Here is a 22,424-nt window from a genome sequence, read left to right as displayed (position 1 = left end):
TTATTGATGCAGTGGACGCAAGAACCGGAGATATTGTGCCCGGGGAATGGCGTACACAACCTGATAATTTTACAGCTCTTCAAGCACTTGGATCTGGCAGACAGGCAGACGATGCAAGGGACTGTCGCGAAAAATACTGTCAGTACTTTAATGGTTCTGGAGCTGTACCCTGGCAGGATCGCGCCGTATAAAAAAAAATATTTTTTTTTGCTTTGCTGTCATATAAACCTCTCAAAATTACTTTAAATGTGATGCCTATAAAATGGTGCTGTTAACCCTTATAGCTTGGTAAACATTAAAGAAAGAATGCGAAGATTTTTTGGTTTTTTTGTAACAATTTCTTGGTTTTAAATTATTTACCAACAAAATATAACATAACCAAAAAAAAAAAAAAAAATTATCTCCTTCCACGGCCCAAGAGGTGTCGCAGCGTCACGCCCTGCTGCTCTACCTGATTCTGGAGGAGCGCTGCTGTCTGCTGCAGGAGCCCTGCTGTCCGCTCCAGGCGCAATTGTCTCGCCAGGAGCTCTCTTACGGTGGGCGGTTCTGTGGATAGAAGAGGTTGGAGAACCAACGTTGACTCCGCTGAAAATACATCCCGACCTCTTGGGCAGGAACAAATTTTGTGTGTTGTAAATTTCTATTTGGTCTGGCACCACAGGGCGATGTAAATTTTATTAAATTTTACAGTTTTAGTTGTCTATTGTGACATCCAGCAGAAAACCACTCGTATTCTGTTGATACTTACGGAGAAGGGACGCCGGTTCCTCATTGCCAGAACCTGAGCTGCTAATTTCCCACCCCAGCGATCTGGCCACTGATGCAGCACCTAAAAGGAAATAATAACAGATCTGGTGAACTATGGAACACGCCGTTGGGAAGCGCTTGCTGTTTTGGTCACTTACGTATGTTAGCTTCTGGGGAGAATGCCGCCGACCCGGGGGAGGAAAAGGAGTGGCGGAAGGGAGGTGTTGAGGGTGGTGTAGGGGTGCGAGGGCGTCTGCTGTCTGGTGGAGGCGTGGTAGGCCGCTGGGTCATTACTGCGTCTGTAATGTATTCAAATATTTCCGCTACCCTCTTATGTCCCGTATGCAGTTGAAAAACTGTAATCTATGATTGTTAACTTACGTGACGTCACGGACTGTGGGCTCCCGCTGGTGGTGGATGCTGTGGTGCTGCTGGCAATTGCAGGTACCTGTTGCCGCCGCTGTCTCTCTACACAAAGTTAACAAACGCAATCTTTAAAAACACATGTAGAGTGCTGCAGATCAAAGCTAACAATATACTGAAACATAAAATTTATATCACACTTCACAGGGGTGCGAGGGTGCATGGTCGCAACAGATGGTGGAGGCGTGGTAGGCCGCTGGGTCATTACTGCGTCTGTAATGTCTTCAAATATTTCAGCTACCCTGTTATGTCCCATGTGATGTTAAAAAAAATGCAATCAATGATTGTGAACTTACGTGATGTCCCGGACTGTGGGCTCCCACTGGTTTGTGAAGATGGGGTACTGGTGGCAATGGTGGGTCTCACTTGCCGCCGCTGTCTCTCTACACCTAAAGTAAAGAATCACAATGTTTACACACAAATGTTGAGTGCTGCAGATCAAAGCTTACAATATACTGAAACATAAAATAGAGATCACACTTTACAGGGGTGCGATACTTTGACATGTCTGTGGGCTCTGGTGTTCAATGGTCTTCCTGTCTTTGGAAAACGTATCATTTCATCAGTAGGCCAACCTCCTCCGATAATATTTTTGGTAAATTAAGAAATTAAAATTTACGGACATCTTAATAATTTCAAGATGGTGGTCGAGATTAGGGAACCACGACAAGTTTTCTCACGGACAACGCATATTCTGCTTGGAAAATAACTACATTTTACAAAAACGGGGCATGTGTTTTAATGCATTTGAGGTTACGTTGGCAACCATGAGCGCAAGCCTCCCTCCCAAACCCCCCCCCTCCTGACAGCGTGCATCTCCCATTCCCCCCATACTAGTACTTGCCTCGCCTTGCCTCCGCACGCAACTCAGCAAACATTTGTGGCGTTTTATAGCGTAGGTCAGCCCATTTTTTACGTAGCTGAAGCTGACTGCGGCAGACGTCAAACCTCCTCTCCATCATTCTGCTAATGCGGCCAAGCACTTCCCGTTTGTGGATGTGTGGGTGGGCAGGGCGGCTCTCCAGACCCTCGTAATCCAGGGCATCCATCTCAGTAATAAAAAAAAGGAGCTCTGGCTGCCCCAGAGGAGCTGAACGCATTCTCGCCGCCATTTTAGATGGAATGACTCTGAACGGCAACGCCCAGAGGAGGAGCTTGACTCCGCCGTACTGCCGACAGATCGGCATCGCAATAGCGTTACCGTTTATGGACAGCGTCACATTTGTGACGGCTGAGCGGTACGGAAGGAACGCACATAGTAAATGCCGTTCGAAGGATGGTTATATAACGCCGGAGCATCACGTAATGTACGCTCGTGGTGGTCTATGACGGCGTGATGACGTTACAGCGTTCCGGCGTGCCTGCGCTAGCTTGTTTTGTATCCCTGACATCGTGATAATGGCTGCCAGTCGCCGTGATCCTCCTTTGGGCATCCCAGAGCTCAAGTTCCTTATTGGAACAATGGATCGGATGCAGTACGAAACAACAGGGCTGGTGCTGCACCGCAACCAGCACAAGGAGGAAGTTGTCCGTGTGGTGTCTGAGGGCCTCAGGAAGCGGTTTGGGATAATTCGCAGCAAGGCCCAGATTGTGAAAAAATGGGGCGATCTCAAGTTCAAAAGCCCAGAGCGCCTGCAGGAGCTTCGCAAGGAGATTCGCAGAGGTCAGTACGCAGGTACCCAAAAGTATGTGGCCCAGTTATGGGGCAGTTTGAACGTTGCAGAGCCACTATGTCCCACAGCTATGGGGCAGTTTGAACGTTGCCACAGCTATGGGGCAGTTTGAACGTTGCAGAGCCACTATGTGGCACAGCTATGGGACAGTTTGAACGTTGCAGAGCCACTATGTCCCACAGCTATGGGGCAGTTTGAACGTTGCCACAGCTATGGGGCAGTTTGAACGTTGCCACAGCTATGGGGCAGTTTGAACGTTGCAGAGCCACTATGTGGCACAGCTATGGGACAGTTTGAACGTTGCAGAGCCACTATGTGGCACAGCTATGGGACAGTTTGAACGTTGCCACAGCTATGGGGCAGTTTGAACGTTGCAGAGCCACTATGTGGCACAGCTATGGGACAGTTTGAACGTTGGAGAGCCACTATGTGGCACAGCTATGGGACAGTTTGAACGTTGCAGAGCCACTATGTCCCACAGCTATGGGGCAGTTTGAACATTGTAGAGCCACTATGTGGCACAGCTATGGGGCAGTTTGAACGTTGCAGAGCCACTATGTGGCACAGCTAACTGCTGACCGAACTGTTTTTTTTCCTTCACAGAGGCAAAGAGACAGCGCCGCCGCCACGAGGCATCACACACAGCCTCTTCGGGATCTGTGCCCTCCGGGTCAACTGTCCCAGTGCCCTCAGGGTCAACTCCTCCAGATCCTAGTAGGTTCCCACAATAATGTGATTTGGATTTGGTTGCAGGTCCCCTTTCCACCACCCCCCCTCCCCCGTCAGCCAGTGTTGCCATATATGCTAACAGACTTTTTTTTGTTTTGTTTTTTTCCTTCACAGAGGCAAAGAGACAGCAACGCCGCCACCACGCAGCACACACAGCCTCTTCGGGATCTGTGCCCTCCGGGTCAACTGTCCCAGTGCCCTCCGGGTCAACTCCTCCAGAGCCTAGTAGGTTACCACAATAATGTGATTTGGTTGCAGGTCCCCTTACCCCCACCCCCCTCCCCCGTCAGCCAGTGTTGCCATCCCCCACCCCCCCTCCCCCGTCAGCCAGTGTTGCCATATATGCTAACAGACTTTTTTTGTTTTGTTTTTTCCTTCACAGAGGCAAAGACACAGCACCACCGCCGCCACGAGGCATCCCGCACAGCCTCTTCTGGATCTGTGCCCTCCGGGTCAACTCCTCCAGATCCTAGTAGGTTCCCACAATAATGTGATTTGGATTTGGTTGCAGGTCCCCTTTCCACCACCCCCCTCCCCCGTCAGCCAGTGTTGCCATCCCCCACCCCCCCTCCCCCGTCAGCCAGTGTTGCCATATATGCTAACAGCCTTTTTTTTGTTTTGTTTTTTCCTTCACAGAGGCAAAGACACAGCACCACCGCCGCCACGAGGCATCCCGCACAGCCTCTTCTGGATCTGTGCCCTCCGGGTCAACTCCTCCAGATCCTAGTAGGTTCCCACAATAATGTGATTTGGATTTGGTTGCAGGTCCCCTTTCCACCACCCCCCTCCCCCGTCAGCCAGTGTTGCCATCCCCCACCCCCCCTCCCCCGTCAGCCAGTGTTGCCATATATGCTAACAGCCTTTTTTTTGTTTTGTTTTTTCCTTCACAGAGGCAAAGACACAGCACCACCGCCGCCACGAGGCATCCCGCACAGCCTCTTCTGGATCTGTGCCCTCCGGGTCAACTCCTCCAGATCCTAGTAGGTTCCCACAATAATGTGATTTGGATTTGGTTGCAGGTCCCCTTTCCACCACCCCCTCCCCCGTCAGCCAGTGTTGCCATCTACCACCCCCCTCCCCCGTCAGCCAGTGTTGCCATATATGCTAACAGCCTTTTTTTTGTTTTGTTTTTTCCTTCACAGAAGCAAAGACACATCGGGAGACTACAGTGTTATTAATGTTATGTTTTTTGACCCACAGCTGTCGTCAGTGTGAACAAGGAGGATCTGGAAGCCGGCATAGAAAGGCTTATCCACACTATGGCGCGGATTCAGGAGCAGCACAATGTGGCAATGGAGGAGCTGCAGAAGCTTCGGGACATGTGCCAGCAGTTGGAGGCGGGCCAATAATACATTTTTGGTTGTTACATTAAAAATATTTAGTTAAACTATGATTCCATTTTTTTTGTATTAGTTAACTGTACATGAATTTGTTACGTTCATTTGTGCCCTCATACAGTGCTGTGATCGAGACACACCAATCAAACAGTCGTGATAGAATTTCTAATAAAAGCTTTTATTTGAAACATTATTTTAACAAGACAATAAACTAAAAAGTAATGTAAAAGAAGTTAGGAAATCACAAATTGTGATACGACGATTCTTCCGGCTGATAACTTTGGTGCCTGACGGGCGAAGCCATATGTGAAGGTATTGGCGTGTAGGAGTGGTTAGGGGGTGGCTGGCCGAAGTGGGAAACGGGAACATTGTGTCGCATTGGTGTCTGACACTGTGACCAACCATTGTAATATGAGGGCTCTGTCCGCTGCATTGGCCGGGAATAGACCAAACAAGTGTGCTTGTCCAAATCGCCATCTGTACCCTTGTTTACTGCTTCCAATATTAGACGCTCCGCTAGTGTTCTTTGGCTGTCGTCCATTTTGCCCAGTTTGTCAACAACATAGTGTCCAAACCCCTGCAACGCAGGGCTAACATTGTTTGTTAACACCTTTTTTGCAAGGCTCAACAGTTCATGTGAAACGTCTGAGGTGGCTTTCCGTTTCCTTGGACCTTGCCTCGATTGAGTCCTGGCAGGTGCCGCCTCCACTAAATCTGTTGTCGTGCAGTCCTGTGAACAGTCCAGTGTACTGTCCTGCGCACTGTCATCCTGGGGGAAAAAAAAAAAAAAAACAAGTTACGAACCTGGCAACAAAAAGTTTGACCACCATAACCGCATCCAAACTATATATTCGTAGTAGGTAAAAAAAGGTTGTAATATATTTTAAGCTCAGTAATATTCTTTAACCTTCCCATTTACTTTTAACTACACTGTTCTGACTGCTAGGGGAACCTGATGAATATTTTATAGTCTAAATAGTCTCAACAAGAGTACATCGGCAGCTTGAAGCGATACTATTTTCTATATTGCTTAGATGGTATGGTTTAGAAATATCGCCATTTCATACATATTATGTTCCCCATATAATACTTTACTGCGACAGGGTTACTTATGTGGACATGTTTTTGTAATAACTTCAAACTGATGTGATAATCAGAAGTATAAAACATAAAATGCAGAGAAAAATTATGTAATTATAGGACACATTGGTGAACTTTCGTCCAAAGAGCTACTTACTTGTTGCCCTTGTGACTCCTGCTCGGCGTGGTTCTCCGAAACAATTTGTTCCACAGGTGCCAACAAGCGAAAACACGTGGAAGTCCGTGGCACCTCTTGGTCCCTCAGAAAATTCAGATGTTCAAAATACCAAAGCTTTGGCACATAAACATCTTCGGTGGAAGCCCCGGACTTTGTAGTGTGAAGAACCTTGTTAAGCTCCTTCCTCCACACCGTGCGGAGCGCCTGAATTTTCTTTTTAATAACCGCTTCGTTTGCTGGCTCTTCTGGTGCATGACGATTGTAAAGCTCAATGAGCTTTAAATAACCCTCCTGCCTCTTTTCCCTGTTACAATACTCTGGAGATTCGATTTTCCAGAGGCAGGGAAAAGACTGATATATTTCGATGAATTCCCTGATGAATTCCACACGATTTGACATCTGAAAAATAATTATAAAAAAAAAAAAATTACACGGTTGACAAAGAGTCCTTTAAACAATACTTTTGCCAGTGTGCCAAACGCTTAACAACAACAGCCACACAAAGAGCTCATGCCTACCATCCATTGTTCCATCTGCCACGCCATAGGCCACCATAACCCAAAACAGTGTACCGCCTGCTTCACTACAGCAGCCACACAAATCGCTCATGGTGACCATACATTGTACCATCTGCCACGCTGTAGCTCACCAGACACAACCAGTCACAACAGCGTACCATCCGCATCGCTTCAGCGGCGGAACGAAGCGGTCATGCCGACCAAACAGCGTTCCATCTACCACGCTCTAGCCCACCAGTCACAACCAGTCACAACCAGTCACAACAGCGTACCATCCGCATCGCTTCAGCGGCGGAACGAAGCGGTCATGCCGACCAAACAGCGTTCCATCTACCACGCTCTAGCCCACCAGTCACAACCAGTCACAACCAGTCACAACAGCGTAACATCCGCATCGCTTGTTTCATCTGCCACGCCATAGGCCACCATAACCCAGAACAGTGTACCGCCCGCTTCCCTACAGCAGCCACACAAAGCGCTCATGGTGACCATACATTGTACCATCTGCCACGCTGTAGCTCACCAGACACAACCAGTCACAACCAGTCACAACAGCGTACCATCCGCATCGCTTCAGCGGCGGAACGAAGCGGTCATGCCGACCAAACAGCGTTCCATCTACCACGCTCTAGCCCACCAGTCACAACCAGTCACAACAGCGTACCATCCGCATCGCTTCAGCGACGGAACGAAGCGCTCATGACGACAGTACATCGTTCCATCCACTATGCCCAAGCGGTCTAACATACCTCGAAGCTGCGGTGCAAAGCGTGGAATATTCTGTGAAATACTGAATCCGATGTCCTAGTCCAACAAGTGTCCAAGTACAAAGTGAAGAAAGGAAATTTTGAAACCGGTGAGGTGGCTTGGAAACAATAGCGCTCAGGTGACAAATTTTCCAACCAATTGTGTGCACAGAACCTGTGGCCTATCAGCACATAGCTAGCAGCTCGACACGCCCCCTAGTGAACAACGTCACGCACAGATTATGCAAAATTTGCTCTGAATCGTCTTGTGTGACACGACCGTACGACTGTCCCATACGACTTCTACATCGCAAATACGTCATGAAATTATCGCTCCAGCGCCGTACATCGTGAAGTGTGACCGCAGTGGAGCGATAATTAAGCGACGATGTAACGTCACAAATCGTGCCGTCGTAGCGATCAAAATTGCACTGTGTGACGGTACCCTTACTTGGGCTTCATATTGTGTGGATATTGCTTATCCCATAAAGGTAGCTATCTCTTTATATCTCACAGGAAGTTGAATATTCGTAATTTAGAATAAAACTTTGTTTTCCGCTGCTGTTTCAAGCCTCGTCTGTGCTAGTGGGCTACATTTCTCCAGTTGAAAAAAAGACCTTACTAACATTACTGGTGTTTCTCCAGCACAATTGTTCTCTTTTCTCTTTCAGTAGAAAAGAGCAGATCTCTTGGGATTCTAGTTTGCCAAATCCTGCAGAATTTACCACTACATTTGATTTGCAGCTAATTTATTCTGCTCAAATTTAATGTCTCTTTTTCTCGGGGGTCTCGAAAGGCCTCAGAGAATAATAAACATTTAAATGTAGAGAAAAAAAGGTCAACTAATACTCATCATTCTTTGTTTTGGCCAACCCCGCAGCTCGATGTCCCCTGACAGTCCTTGGCACATCTCCTTACCATCAATACATGCTGAAAACCCAGGTCTCTTCACATTAGGTCAGGACTTCCATCATGAATAGTCCAGCGATAAGATGAAGCGCTGATGACCGTACAAGGGACATCAAGCAGCTGAGGTGTGAGGTGTACATTAACTGATTTTTTTTATCTTTTCCCAGCCTTCTATTGTTCAGCAAAATGGGAGACTGATGGCCATAGTTATGCTGAGTTCATGTTGAGCAAATTACAAAAATTCTGTATTGTGGAGAATAAGTATTTTTTGTAGAATTCAATTTCACTCGAAAAAATTTGCCCATCTTTATCTGTCAATTTCATCTGTTTGTCTGCATTTTGCATTGGGAAAGGCCCAGGAACTCCAGTAAATATTAATTTAAAGGAAATAGTGCAAATTGCTCTATCTATACTGATGCCCTCTCAGACCTCTTATCCACTACCCAGCAGCATCCAAATGAGGCATTGGGTGTATCAGTCTGATACCTCCGATCATTAAATCATCATATTGTATATGATAGGATATGACTAGTGACACATCTTTCACAAATTTGTTTCATTATAGACATATTAGGGTCACACTAATCAGATATCAATATAGCATTTCATTAATAAAGTTGAACGCATCACACAAACATGTGTCCATCATTTTCTCCTGATTTCTAACAATGTAAATAGACAAACTAGGGTTTTTTTTTTATAGGGGCATGGTCCTGTAAGTTCCTGGTTTCCTATAGTGAACACAGGTGAAAAGTACATGCTATAACCAGGAGAAGAGTGAGAATGTGAATGTTTTATTTTTTTCAATTCTTAGCTATGGTTATGACTGGATAAGGAGTGGAGGGTAATGTGCCGGGAACACTGATGATTTTTGTGCATCACATTGCATGTTATGACTTTTACAATTGTGCTTTAAAATTGTAGAATAAATGTAAAAAGTACATGACAACTAAACAAAACAGCTTCCTTTATAATAAATTATTAGAAGTTGTCGAAGCTCCTTGAAATAGGAAGTTTATATAACATATTCTGGACCTTGTAAAATATATTTACTTCATTTCGTTCTATTTTATTTAGAATTTTGAACAAATAATTGGTAGTGAAGTGTACTAATTTGTAAATAGGATTTATACATAGACATACATTTCAACCAAGCGCCTTTTGTCTGGCTATACTAAAGAACCACACATTTTTTTCCAGAAATAATGACCTTATGTAGATAATAATCATTCTTCTATTCAAACAAATTCACATAGACTGTTTCTTTGTAAATCAAACAAGTTATTGACAGATGTCTAAGCAGCTCCTAGTGCATTTTGAATTAATAATACCACCATTTTTTTTCTACCATTGTTTGCAAATGCTTGGAAAGACCTACAATTTGCCTCATGAATTAAACGGACGTAAAGAGATAACAAGAAAGAAACACCAAATAAAAGAGCATTGTAAAGACCTTTTATTAGGATAAAAAAAAATTCAAATTGCATTGAATTGGGACCTTAAGCCAGTATTTCTCTTGCATTTATATTAGAGGCTATACATGTAAGAAGATTAATTGACTTTATTTCTTACAAATACATTTTCTCTGCCTTCTAAAACATGTGATAAAAACATTTCAGCTAATAGCTGAATTATATACTAAGTTTGGGATAATGCAAACCTGATATAGAGAATAATTGACAATTTGATTTATGTTAAAGAGGTTGTTCATTATTAAGATAATAAGTACAGTTGTAAGGGTGGTGGAAAGGACTGTCGCGTTCCTACCCCTGAAAACACCAAGTGTGTTGTGTGTACTATGTCTTGATTCTTTGTATATTTAATAATGTGCAATGTGATATGTATAGTGTATAAGTAATGTAAAGGTAATGCATAATGTTAGGAATGTACAGTGTAGGATGTGATATCATAAGGTCGTATGGTTTAGGGCTTAGTACATAAAGTAGGTATTATAAGTTAGCTGACTGTTGTTAGTTAATGATATTAGGGTAAGTTAGGGGGCTATCAAAGAGTGTGGCGGCTATTAAGGGGGCCATAACACAGTATGAGGGTTACTAGGGGGGCCATGATACAGAGCGGGGGCTACTAAAGAGGTCTTTATTCAGAGTGGGGGCTATTTAGGGGGCCATGTAACAGTGTGGAAGCTTCTGAGGTGGTTATCATTCAGTGTTGGGGCTACTGAGGGGGCCATGATACAGCGTGAGGGATATTAGAGGGCCATAATACAGAGTGAGAACTATATTATAAGATAAACCAGTGCGATAAAAGTGGGGAATACCAGAAAAAATAGGACACATCACAAGGGACAAAATCAACATGCACAAAAAATTAGAAATTATATATTACTAGATGGCAGCCCGATTCTAAAGAATCGGGAGTCTAGAATCCATATATACTTTATTTATTCAAATGTAAGAATAATACAATTAATAAATAATAGTAAGAAAGAACAAAAAATGGCTGCACTCACCAGCTCTTGACAATTCTTGTTATTTAAGTAAAAATTCAAAAATCACACCAAAATGGCGGGCGGAGTGTGTCACAGTACGGCACGTTTCTGATTGGTCGCTCGCAGCAGGCGGCAACCAATCAGACACTGGACACTGTTGACGTCACTTATCTCCAGACATTAGCTCCGGACATTAGCTCCGGACATTAGCTCCGGACATTAGCTCCGGACAAAGCCACGGAAGTTGGCACAAATTGCAGGAAGTAGTATTCTAGGCAATTATATATTAGATTTGCTACAATGTACAAAAGACAAATGTGGAGTGTAGAAGTTGCAAAAAATAGCGGATTATACAAATAAATAATGGCATGCTGTAAACAAATGGCAATAATTAGTAATAAATATAAATTAGGATGCAAAATAGGATATAAATATATCAATATATAAAATGCTAGTGAAATGAATTGATTATCCTAATGCTCACTAAGTACTTAGATCACATTAGTTTAATGCCAGTCGCTATTTGCCATATCACCCCCTGGCGAAGGCTGACGCCGAAACGCGCGTCGGGTGGGGCGCATCCAAGGGACCCTCTGCACAATTTCAGGTATTTGTGGAGCATTAACTAATATGGCAAATAGCGACTGGCATTAAACTAATATGATCTAAGTACTTAGTGAGCATTAGGATAATCAATTTATTTCATTAGCATTTTATATATTGATATATTTATATCCTATTTCTCACCCTAATTTATATTTATTACTACTTATCGCCATTTGTTCACATCATGCCATTATTCATTTGTATAATACACTATTTTTTGCAATTTCTACACTGCACATTTGTCTTTTGTACATAGTAGCAAATAAGATATAATTTCTATCTTATTGTGCATGTTGATTTTTTCCCTTGTGATGTGTCCTATTTTTTCTGGTATTCCCCACCCTTATCGCACTGGTTTATCCTATAATAGAGTCTATAATTCACTTTAATTGCTGGACTTTTGTTTCCTTTTTTCTTTGTTTTTTTGATGTTATGTTTACTGATCATGTCCAATGATTGCGTCCATGTAAGCACATAGTATATCTATATACCCATAGTGGTTTTAATTTATTGATAGTCTACAGCTATGTACCACATGTGCTTTGTACCTGTTAGGTTTTCTTTTAATATCAGAGTGAGAATTACTAAAGGGGCCATGATACAGAGTGGAGGCTACTTAGGGGGCCAGGAAACAGTATAGAGGCTACTGAGGAAATCAGATACAGTGAGGGGGTCACTGAGGGGGCCTTCATATAGTGTGGAGACTGCTGTGGAAGCCTTGATACAGTGTGGGGAATACTGTGAGGGCCATCAAACAGTGACAGGGTCATCATACAATAAGGTGGCTATAAAAGTGTCGGAGCTAATGTGGGGCCTTTGTACAATGTGGGGCCATCAAACAGTTTGGGGGCTACTAATGGGTCAGTATACTGTGTGGGGTATACTATACAGTGTGGGGCATTATACTGTCTATAGGAGCACATCATACTGTGTAGAGAGGAGCTGTGCAGGAGGAGACTGTGCAAAATATGGCCCATTTACTGTTTTGCTCTTGATATTTAAATAGGTTTAATTTTACATATTGTGGTAGATCGGCTCACTCCGCTGGACAAGGAGGTAAAAACCTTGTTCTGTTAATTATAAACTTAGGTCAACTTTTTTGTTTATTTGTGAAAATATCTGAACTTTGCAAATTTAGAAAATCTCACAATTTCAAACTTTCAATTTTTATCTCCTTTAATCAGTTAGTAATGCTGTACAAAATGATTAATAAATATAATTTCCCATATGTCTTCTTTACATTTGCCTCAATACGCACAATATGAATTATGGAACACAAAAAAAATTCCAATAGATTTTGTCCACCATGACACATTTGTAGGGCCCCTCACAAGGATCCAGGGGTTAGGTGAACATTTTGAACTCACAGTTACTAAACAGAATTTGACAACATTAGGATGTCATACTGAAACTTTTCAGTTTTTTTCATGAAAATGTTTTAGCCCCACAGATTGTTACTTTATTGTAAACCCGGTGAAACTCCACATGTAGTCAAAAAGTTCTGTTTGGACAGGCAGGACTTGGAAAGGATGAAGCAATATTTGGTATTTGGGATGTAAATTTGGCTGGAATAGATTGCAGACACCATGTCTCATTTGCAGAGCTCCTGCAGTGCCAAAGCAGCATAAACACCCACAAGTGACCCCATTTTGGAAACTAGACCCATGAATGAATTCAGCTACCATTGTGTTAAGCTTGTTGAACATGTTGTAGAAAATGTGGATGTGAAACTGAAAATTATGTTTTTTTGCTAAAATGTTGTTTTAGCCACAAATTTGTAATTTTTACAATGAATAAAAGGAAAAAAAGGACCCCATAGTTTGTAAGCATGTTTCTTCAGAATGCAATGTCTTGAAAAACTGCTGTTTGGACATTTGGCAGGGCTTGGAAAGGGAAGAGAGCTATTTAATTTTTGGAGCGTAAATATATTGTGAATGCCATATTGCATTTCCAGAGCCTCTGACATGCCAAAACAGCAGGAATCCATGACAAGTGAAGGAATTTTGGAAACTAGACATCTCAAGGAATTCTTCTGTTGGTACACTGAGTATTTTTAATCCAGATGTGATTCATGGAAATTTATATTTAGATGTGAGAACAAAAATTTAAATTTTTCCTACTAAAATATTTTTTAACACCAAATATATAATTAACATGAGGGTTAATGGGAGAAAATGGACCCCATAATTTGTTATGCAACTTTTACCAAACGACTTTACGCTACTTGACTCTTTTTTGTCACCATATTATGAAAGCTGTAACTTTTTTTTTTGACTAACATAGCTGCATTGAGCTCTTATTTTTTGCACCATTAGATGGAGATTTTATAGTATCATATTGGGACGCATGATGTTTTTAATTGTTTTTAATCAGATTTTTTATAATGAACAAAAAACAATTCATTTATTGTGTTCTTTTTTGCATAGTTCATAGTGCGGAAAAATGATAAGACCAATCAATTCTTTTGGGTCAGTACGATTAGAGTGATACCAGATTTATTTATTTTTTATACTTTGCTACTTTTACAGATTACAAACAATATTTTACAGAAATTTATTTTTTTTATTGCCATATATTCTGAGAGCTATAACTTTTTTTATTTTTTTGGAAAATGAGACTCTTGGGGCTTACTTTTTTGCTGGGTAGTGTGGCGTTTTCAACTAACCCCTTCACCCCGAAGCTTGTTTTCACCTTCCTCACCAGGCCAATTTTTGCAATTCTGACCACTGTCACTTTATGAAGTCATAAATCTGGAATGCTTCAAATCGAACCCAATGATTCTGAGATTGTTTTGTCGTGACATATTGTACTTTAAAATATTGGTAAAATTTCTTTGGTATGACCTGTGTTTATTTAGGGAAAAAATGCAAATTTGGTGAAAATTTTAACAATTTTGTAATTTTCAAACTTTTAATTTTTAATGCCTTTAAATCACAGAATCATATCGCACCAAATAGTAAATAAATAATATTTCCCACAAGTCTGCTTTACATCAGCACAATTTTTGAAACATAACAAAAAAATTAGGAAGTTATAGTTAAAAGTTGACCAGTGATTTATCATTTTTACAACAAAATTTGGAAAACTATTTTTTTAAGGGGCCACCTCACATTTGAAGCAACTTTGAGGGGCCTATATGACAGAAAATACTCAAAAGTGAAACCACTCTAAAAACTGCAGCCCTCAAGGTGCTCAAAACTACATTCAAGAAGTTTATTAACCCTTCAAGTGCATTACAGGAATGTTTGGAATGTGGAAGGAAAAAATAAACATTCACTTTTTTCTCACAAAAATTTTCCTTTAGATGTCATTTTTTTACTTTTGAATTGGTAACAGGAGAAAATGGACCATACAATTTGTTTGGCAATTTCTCCAGAGTGCGCCTGTACCCAATATGTGGAGGAAAACAATTACTTGTATGCATGACAGGGCTTAGAAGAAATGAGCGCCATTTGACTTTTGAATGTAAAATTTGCAGAAATAATTAGCAGTTGCCATGTCGGGTTTGGAGAGCCCATGGTGTGCCTAAACAGTGGAAACCCCTACAAGTGACACCATTTTGGAAACTTAACCACTTAGGGACCTTATTTAGATGTGTACTGAGCACGTTTATCCCACAGGTGCTTCATAGAAGTTTATAACGTAGAGCCGTCAAAAAAAAAAATTCTTAGATAAATCTTTTTTTGCTCCAAATCTTGCATTTTCATAAGGCTAACAGGAGAACACTTTGTTGTGCAATTTCTCCAGAGTACACCGATAACCCATATATTATATGGGGGAATAATACTGTTTGGGCATACGACAGGGCTTTGAAGGGAAGGAGTGCACTTGACTTTGCGAATGCAAAATTTGATGGAATAATTAGCAGAAGCTGTGTCGCGTTTGGAGAGCCCTTGATGTACATAAACAGTAGAACTCCCCGACAAATAACACCATTTTGGAAACTAGACCCCTTTGGGAACTTATCTAGATGTATATTGAGCACCTTGAACCCCCAGGTGTTTCACAGAAATTTATAACGTTAAGCCATGAAAATAAAAAAAAATCACATTCTACAAGAAAAATATATTTTAGCTGCAAATTTTGTATTTTCACAAGAGCAAAAGGAGAAAGTGGACCCCAAAATATGTATTGCAACTTCTCCTCGAGTTCACTGATACCTCAAATGTGATTGAAAACTACTTTTGAGGCACAGTGCAAAGCTCAGAAGGGAAGTAGCACCATTTTAACAATTAAACCTATCAATGATTTCATCTAGGGGTCCAGTGATTCTACTACCATCACAGGTGTGTCACAGACTTTTATACCATTGGGCAGTGAAAAAATAATAATTTACATTTTTACCAACAATATTGATGTGAATACTTTTCTGCCCAATGATGACAGAAGTATTCTAAGAGTGATACCTTTATTGGCTAACCAGAAAATAATATGTTTGAAAGCTTGTAAACATATTATTTTCTGGTTAACCAATAAAGGTATCACTCCTAGAATACTTCTGTCATCATTGGGCAGAAAAGTATTCACATCGATTTTTCTGGCTAACACGGAACCACAATACAATTTGTTATTATACATCATTACCACTAATGTTGTGTGTTAGCCCCAAGTTTTACATTTTCATACTGGAAAATGGGTAAAAATGACATCAAAATTTGTCCCACAATTTCAGATGACTGTAGAAATGCTCCATATATACAGTACTACTTTGTCATATAGAGAGACTCAGGAGGGACAGTGGACTATTTGCCTCCTGAAGCACATATTTTCCTAGACTAGTGTATGGATTCCATATAAAGAGCCCCTAAATGCTAGAAAAGCAGAATCCCCCCTCAAGTGACCCCATTTCTGAAATTATAACCGTTTGGAAATGTATCTACAGATGTAGTGACAATTTTTACTCCATTGGTGTTTTTCACAAACAAGCAGCAGTGGAAGTTGCTGAGTGAAAATTGAAAACTGCCCTTGTAGTGACAAATCACAAAACAACAACACCACCACATATTAGGGAATAGCAGATTATTACCACATCTAATATAAATTATTTATTCCATATGAATACTTAATCCTAGCGGACATATCCATTACATAACAACCAAATTCCACCAGGGAATAATGATGTACTCGTCCAAAAAAATATTTTATACATATAAACCTTTATTAGAAGTACTAGATGGTGGCCCGATTCTAGCGCATCGGGTATTCTAGAATATGCATGTTCACGTAGTATATTGCACAGCCCACGTAGTATATTGCCCAGCCACATAGTATATTGCCCAACCACGTAGTCTATTGCCCAGCCAGGTAGTATATTGCCCAGCCACGCAGTATATTGCCCAGTGGCGTAGCATATTGCCCAGCCACATAGTATATTGCCCAGCCACGTAGTATATTGCCCAGTCACGTAGTATACAGCACAGAGCCACGTAGTATACAGCACAGACATGTTGTATACGTGTTGTATACAGTCACGTAGTATATTGCCCAGCCACATAGTATATTGCCCAGCCACATAGTATATTGCCCAGTCACGTAGTATACAGCACAGAGCCACGTAGTATACAGCACAGACACGTTGCATATGCGTTGTATACAGTCACATGGTATATTGCCCAGCCACGTAGTAGTATATAATACAGCCCACATAATATATTGCACAGCCCATGCAGTATATAGTAATGTGGGCACCATATCCCTGTTAAAAAAAAGAATTAAAATAAAAAATAGCCAGATTCCTACTCCACACTGATGAGGGGCAAAAACCCCGAAACAGCTGTCTCTGGATGGATACCATGCTTGGCATAGGTGGCTTTCCTTCATAGGATGCTGCCCTTCCCGTGGTTGTTCCTTCCCAGGGAAAGGCCTGGCTATTCACTGCTTGCGTCGAGAAACACGTGATGGTGTCTCCGCAGCTTCTTTACATGCATCTGCATATTTCCCATAAGGGATGGGGGCAGTGTTCTGGAATCACTGCGTTGAGAAACACGTGATGGTGTCTCCGCAGCTTCTTTACATGCATCTGCATATTTCCCATAAGGGATGGGGGCAGTGTTCTGGAATCACTGCGTTGAGAAACACGTGATGGTGTCTCCGCGGTGTTGGATGTTTTGGTCTCCCCGAGGCCAATCATCTGTGCCTTTAAAATAAAAAATAGTTATATACTCACGCCCCCGGATCAAAGTGGTTACCGACGCTCCTCGCGTACTCCGGTCTGAAGAGTGCATTGTGGTCTCATGAGATGATGACGTAGCGGTCTCGCGAGACGGCAATGCATTGAACGGTCACCGGGGTGTTGCGAGGAGCGGGAAAGGCCTATTCCTGATCCGACGAGCGGTGAGTATATAACTATTTTTTATTTTTATTATTATTTCTAACATTAGATCTTTTTACTATTGATGCGGCTTAGGCAGCATGATTAGTAAAAAGTTGGTCACACAGGGTTAATAGCAGCGTTAACCGAGTGCGTTACAATGCGGTCAACGCTGCCATTAACCCTGTGTGAGCGCTGACAGGAGGGGAGTACGGAGCGGGCACTGACTGCAGGGAGGAAGGAGCAGCCATTTTTCCGCCGGACTGTGCCCATCGCTGATTGGTCGTGGCTGTTTTGCCACGACCAATCAGTGACTTGGATTTCCATGACAGACAGAGGCCGCAAACAATGAATATCTGTGACAGACAGACAGAAAGACAGACATACGGAAGTGACCCTTAGACAATTATATAGTAGATTAAAACACAGCATAGCCAGGTGTGTGTGTGAAATACAACCTGAAAAATCATAATATACCTAAGGCACCACACCCCCCTGTATTCCCCACTCATATCAAATACTATCACAGACTAATCTCTTATATTATTTGTGCCTGCACACACTCCCCTGATTCCCCACATTTTGCTGAGCACTCTGCAGTTTATAGTGAGTATATAAGAATCCTTAACATTGTTATGCGGTCTGAATTGGAGACGTGATAGTGAGTCACATTTGTGACGGGCTTCTAGTGCAGAGGCACAAGTACCATCTGGACTGAGATCCCATAAGTTAATATAATTTGGTTGCCTTGTAGTGACAAGTACGTTGCAGTCAACAGTACATTATGCCCAGCTCATGGTTCTGGAGACACGCACCAGTAAATTAGGAGGGCATTGATCACTACAGAAATGTCAAACGTGTGTACTAAATGTGGTTTAGGCACACTGGGGCTCAGAAGGGAGGGGGGCATTTGGATTTCAGAGTGCACAATTTGCTGAATTTATTTTGGCAAGGAACCATTTAGCTTTTCCAGAGACTTTGGGCTACCAGTAACATGCAAGCCCTGTATATTTCCGTTAACAGATGACAGATCTGAGTGGGGACTTGCTTTTTCTATGGATTGAGTTGAATCTTTTTTGTGAACATTTTACATTACCTTTGGAATCACGTTTATCCAGCGCTCTATGCTGAGCATTTACATCAGGGTTTACATCGAAATCTCTGAGTGACGTGATTCACATGAAACCCCCGAGGTATTCATTGACTATAATTAAGCAGCAGAGTTACTCTGGACTCCATCTGGCTATTGTTCAGCGTTGTCTTTTTCAGAAGCGCACAAAACTGTGGCCGATAGCACTTTTATGCAATACGAAAAAGATGGATACCACCGGATCACGGGTCCTATGGCATCCACAGTGCCTTCATTATAGGGAATCTTCCACCTGGAGTTCTGTTTGAATCATGTATTTCAGAGCAGCATAGAGCGCCGGACAAATGTGCGCTGAGCCTTACTGCGATCTTTGGGAGGCATAATGAAAAAAATCAACATCATGTGAAGAATTGTTTTTTTTTTTATTTTTTACACTGTTCTTCGCGTAGTATAAGTGACTAGGCGAATTTATTCTCTGGGTCAGTGCGATTACAGTGATACTAGATTTATAATCAGGTTTTTATGTTTGGCTGCTGTCGCACACTAAAGGACACTTTTTATTGCGAAAACTAGTTTTTGCGTCACCATATTTTGAGAGCTATAATTTTTAAATATTTCGGCAGACAGAGTCATGTGAGCGCTTGTTTACTGTGGGATGAGCAGACGTTTTTATTGGTACAATTTTTGGGTACATGACATTTTTTGATCACTTCCTATTGTGATTTTTGGAGACAGAATGAACAAATAAACGGCAAATCAGGAATGGCTTTTTGGAATTTTTTTTATACCGCTCGGCGGGTGGTAAAATTGGTAATGCAGCATTATTCTTTGGATCAATAGGATTACAGCTATACCTTATATATATAGTTTTTGTATGTTTTGGTGCTTTTACACAATAAAACATTTTATACCAAAAACAATTATTTTTTCATCGCTTTATTCTGAGAGCTATAACTATTTTAATTTTCATTTGATGGAGCTGTAAGGCACCTTGTTTCTTGCGGGACAAGATGACATTTTCAGTGGTGCCATTTTTATTTACATCCATCTTTTTGATTGCATTTTATTGTACTCTTTGTTCGGTGGTTTGATGATAAAGCATTGTTTTTTTGCCTCGTTTTTTATTTACTTTTTTTTGTTCACTGAAGGAGTTAACTAGAGAGACACTTTTATAAAGTGGGTCATTACGGCCTTGGTGATACCAAATATGTGTACTTTTATTGTTTACTTTTTTATATAAATAAAAGTATTTATTGGAAAATATATATCTTTTTTTTTTTCTTTATTTAAGGATTTAGAAAAAATATTTTTACACTTTTTAGCATAAAATTTGTAAGCTTTTTTCATTGTCCCAGGATGGGACATCAGTGTATCGTGCTAGAGCGCTGATCTGATACTCTGTACTGCAGAGTATCACATCAGGATCTGACAAGCAGGGAACGAGGCATGTCAGTGTCTGTTCTCAGCAGGTGCTCAAAAGCCACTTTCCCTGCAGGGCCCGTAACGACCCCGCAGCTATTTGGGGTTGGAGGTATCCATGGAGACCATCAGGACAACACGATCGCATTGCATTGTCCTAATGGAAGCTCACAGGGAACTGATTCCCTGCTCGATGCTCCCCTGACTGCGACATGAGAGGGGCTAAATGCCCACGATCGGTGCTAGCACCTATTGTGGGCGATACTGTGGGGTGTCACCTCTCACTGAGGAGTGACATTTTTATCTTTTTATTATTTTTTTACAGTGTTTGCAGTATGGAATAAATACCGTAACAGTTATGGATATCAAAGTAATATTACTATATTCTGTGCTATTTACTAATTTATCCATCTTTTTCATCTTTCCATGTTGCCGGCTTGCTTTAGTTACTTTCATTACCACATAGTGTCAGCATCTTCACTGTCAGATCACCACATAGCACGATGTGGAGTGGCAAGAGCAGATGATAACTACTTCAGCTACAGAAGAACACAAGGGGCATTGGTAGAGATGGGCAAATTAACTTGAATTCTACTCAAATTTTGCAAAAAAAAAATCATATTGTCCAGATTATGGATTCTTGCAAGTCGCTCAATGCAAATTCAGAGAAAAGGCAGCCAAATGGCTGCCATTTTTTTCTTACTTTAGAGGACTGTCAAAATGTTAAAGGCAAAAAAAAAAAGAAACCTTACAGTTCCCCTCCCTGGAAATCTTTGCTGATTGTTTTCCCTATCTGGCCCTAAGTGCCTTTTCTTACCAGTGCCAGATGCTGAAACCCGGGGTTTCTCTCCAGACTTCCAGCTGCGAGCAGGCCCAAGACATCTTTGCACATGCATGTCATAAGGTTGCAACATTTCAACATTACAATGTGTGTTGCTTGCAGCTGGTCTCGGTACATCCATGCGCATGTGAAGCTGGAGGGAAGAGGTCTGGGGTTTCAGCACCCAACAGCAGTAAGTTGGGATGCCAAGATGTGGAAGGCGGACATCGAGCAGTGGGATGAATATAGAGGTGACAAGTGAAGTGTCTGTTGTTGTTTTTAGTGTAATAAAGGACAATACATTTTGATTCTAATTTGAATGTTTGAAGTTTAGATTATCTCTAGGACTAGCCCTATAAAAAAAATTAATGTATAAAGATAACCAAACATTTGATGTGCCCTAGTGAATGTGGAATAGTACGTTTTGTGAGATGATTTCTTTAACTCTTAGTTATATCTTATTCACTCTGTTCTATAATTCATAGTGTTCAAAAATATATGCCACCAACAACAATTCATTAGTGAAACCTTGAATAAACCATGTATTCACAAGCAATTAATCATACAAAGACATGTTAAAGCACAGAGAGAAGCAAATATTCATGGTAGACATCATTATAGTAAAAATTATCTTCAATATTTTATTGGTTAAAAAAAAAAACATTAATCGTTTCAATGAAAGCTATGTATGTATGAATATGTGAAACAGTACACAGTATCATAAGAATAACATAATGAAGTAATACCTTTTTCCTTTTGGAACACTATTCATCTAAGTAAGGATGAGCTATTGCTCATATGGATGGGACCATGCAAATTAAGTCATGATTTATTTAAATGAGCTGCAAAAAAATCTTTATATAGCAGCCAGAGTTTCTAGTTTGCTAAAGTGACTTGTTCTGGCTTGGGGTTTATTACATAGCTTTGAACTTCAGTGTTTTAATGACATTAAAGGAATTTTTATTCAGTGTTTGTTGGTGCATAATGTCCCATAAGCAATAGCACAGCACTAACAAAAATATGAAATGATGCTCTTAGAAATGAGTGCACCATAGTTTGTATTTGTAATTTTTCTGTCTAATTACAATCAGTCAATAGATCTTAAATGATGCAGAAAAGGAGAGTATACCATCTACCTTTTTAATTTTTATCAGCTTCATCTTGTTCTTATTTCCTATAGCCTTGTCGGCAGATTGTACACCAAAATGCTACTGTGAAGTTGTGCCGATGACTGAGAATCAAGAGCAGATTGTCTCTTTGTCTAAGCGTATACTGATAAGTATATATGCACTTTTTTTACATCAAGGGACTCTTTAGTTTATTCCACTATTTTAAAACTGCTGATATATATTTCATTAGGTTACAGTTTAAAAATCTCTTCCCCACGTTA

At 41.2% G+C, this 22,424-nt stretch overlaps 1 protein-coding gene and 1 long non-coding RNA gene across 2 annotated transcripts; both read right to left on the bottom strand.

The window, feature by feature from the left end:
- Positions 1-754: 754 nt before the first annotated feature.
- Positions 755-1,578, bottom strand: LOC138672191 (uncharacterized). Its single transcript, XR_011319631.1, has 4 exons — positions 1,467-1,578; positions 1,129-1,215; positions 906-1,046; positions 755-829 (listed from the first exon to the last, which is right to left on the bottom strand). It is a non-coding gene; the product is annotated as an uncharacterized lncRNA (long non-coding RNA).
- A 3,200-nt stretch (positions 1,579-4,778) lies between these two features.
- On the bottom strand, positions 4,779-21,106 carry LOC138671677 (uncharacterized). Its single transcript, XM_069759842.1, has 3 exons — positions 21,032-21,106; positions 6,147-6,482; positions 4,779-5,678 (listed from the first exon to the last, which is right to left on the bottom strand). Exons 1-3 carry the CDS (start codon positions 21,104-21,106, stop codon positions 5,151-5,153), a joined length of 939 nt encoding a protein of 312 aa, XP_069615943.1. The 3' UTR covers positions 4,779-5,150.
- Positions 21,107-22,424: the final 1,318 nt, after the last annotated feature.

This window comes from Ranitomeya imitator, chromosome 3 (genome assembly GCF_032444005.1).
Source record: "Ranitomeya imitator isolate aRanImi1 chromosome 3, aRanImi1.pri, whole genome shotgun sequence".
NCBI lineage: Eukaryota > Metazoa > Chordata > Amphibia > Anura > Dendrobatidae > Ranitomeya > Ranitomeya imitator.
This window is presented reverse-complemented; position numbering and strand designations above follow the sequence as displayed.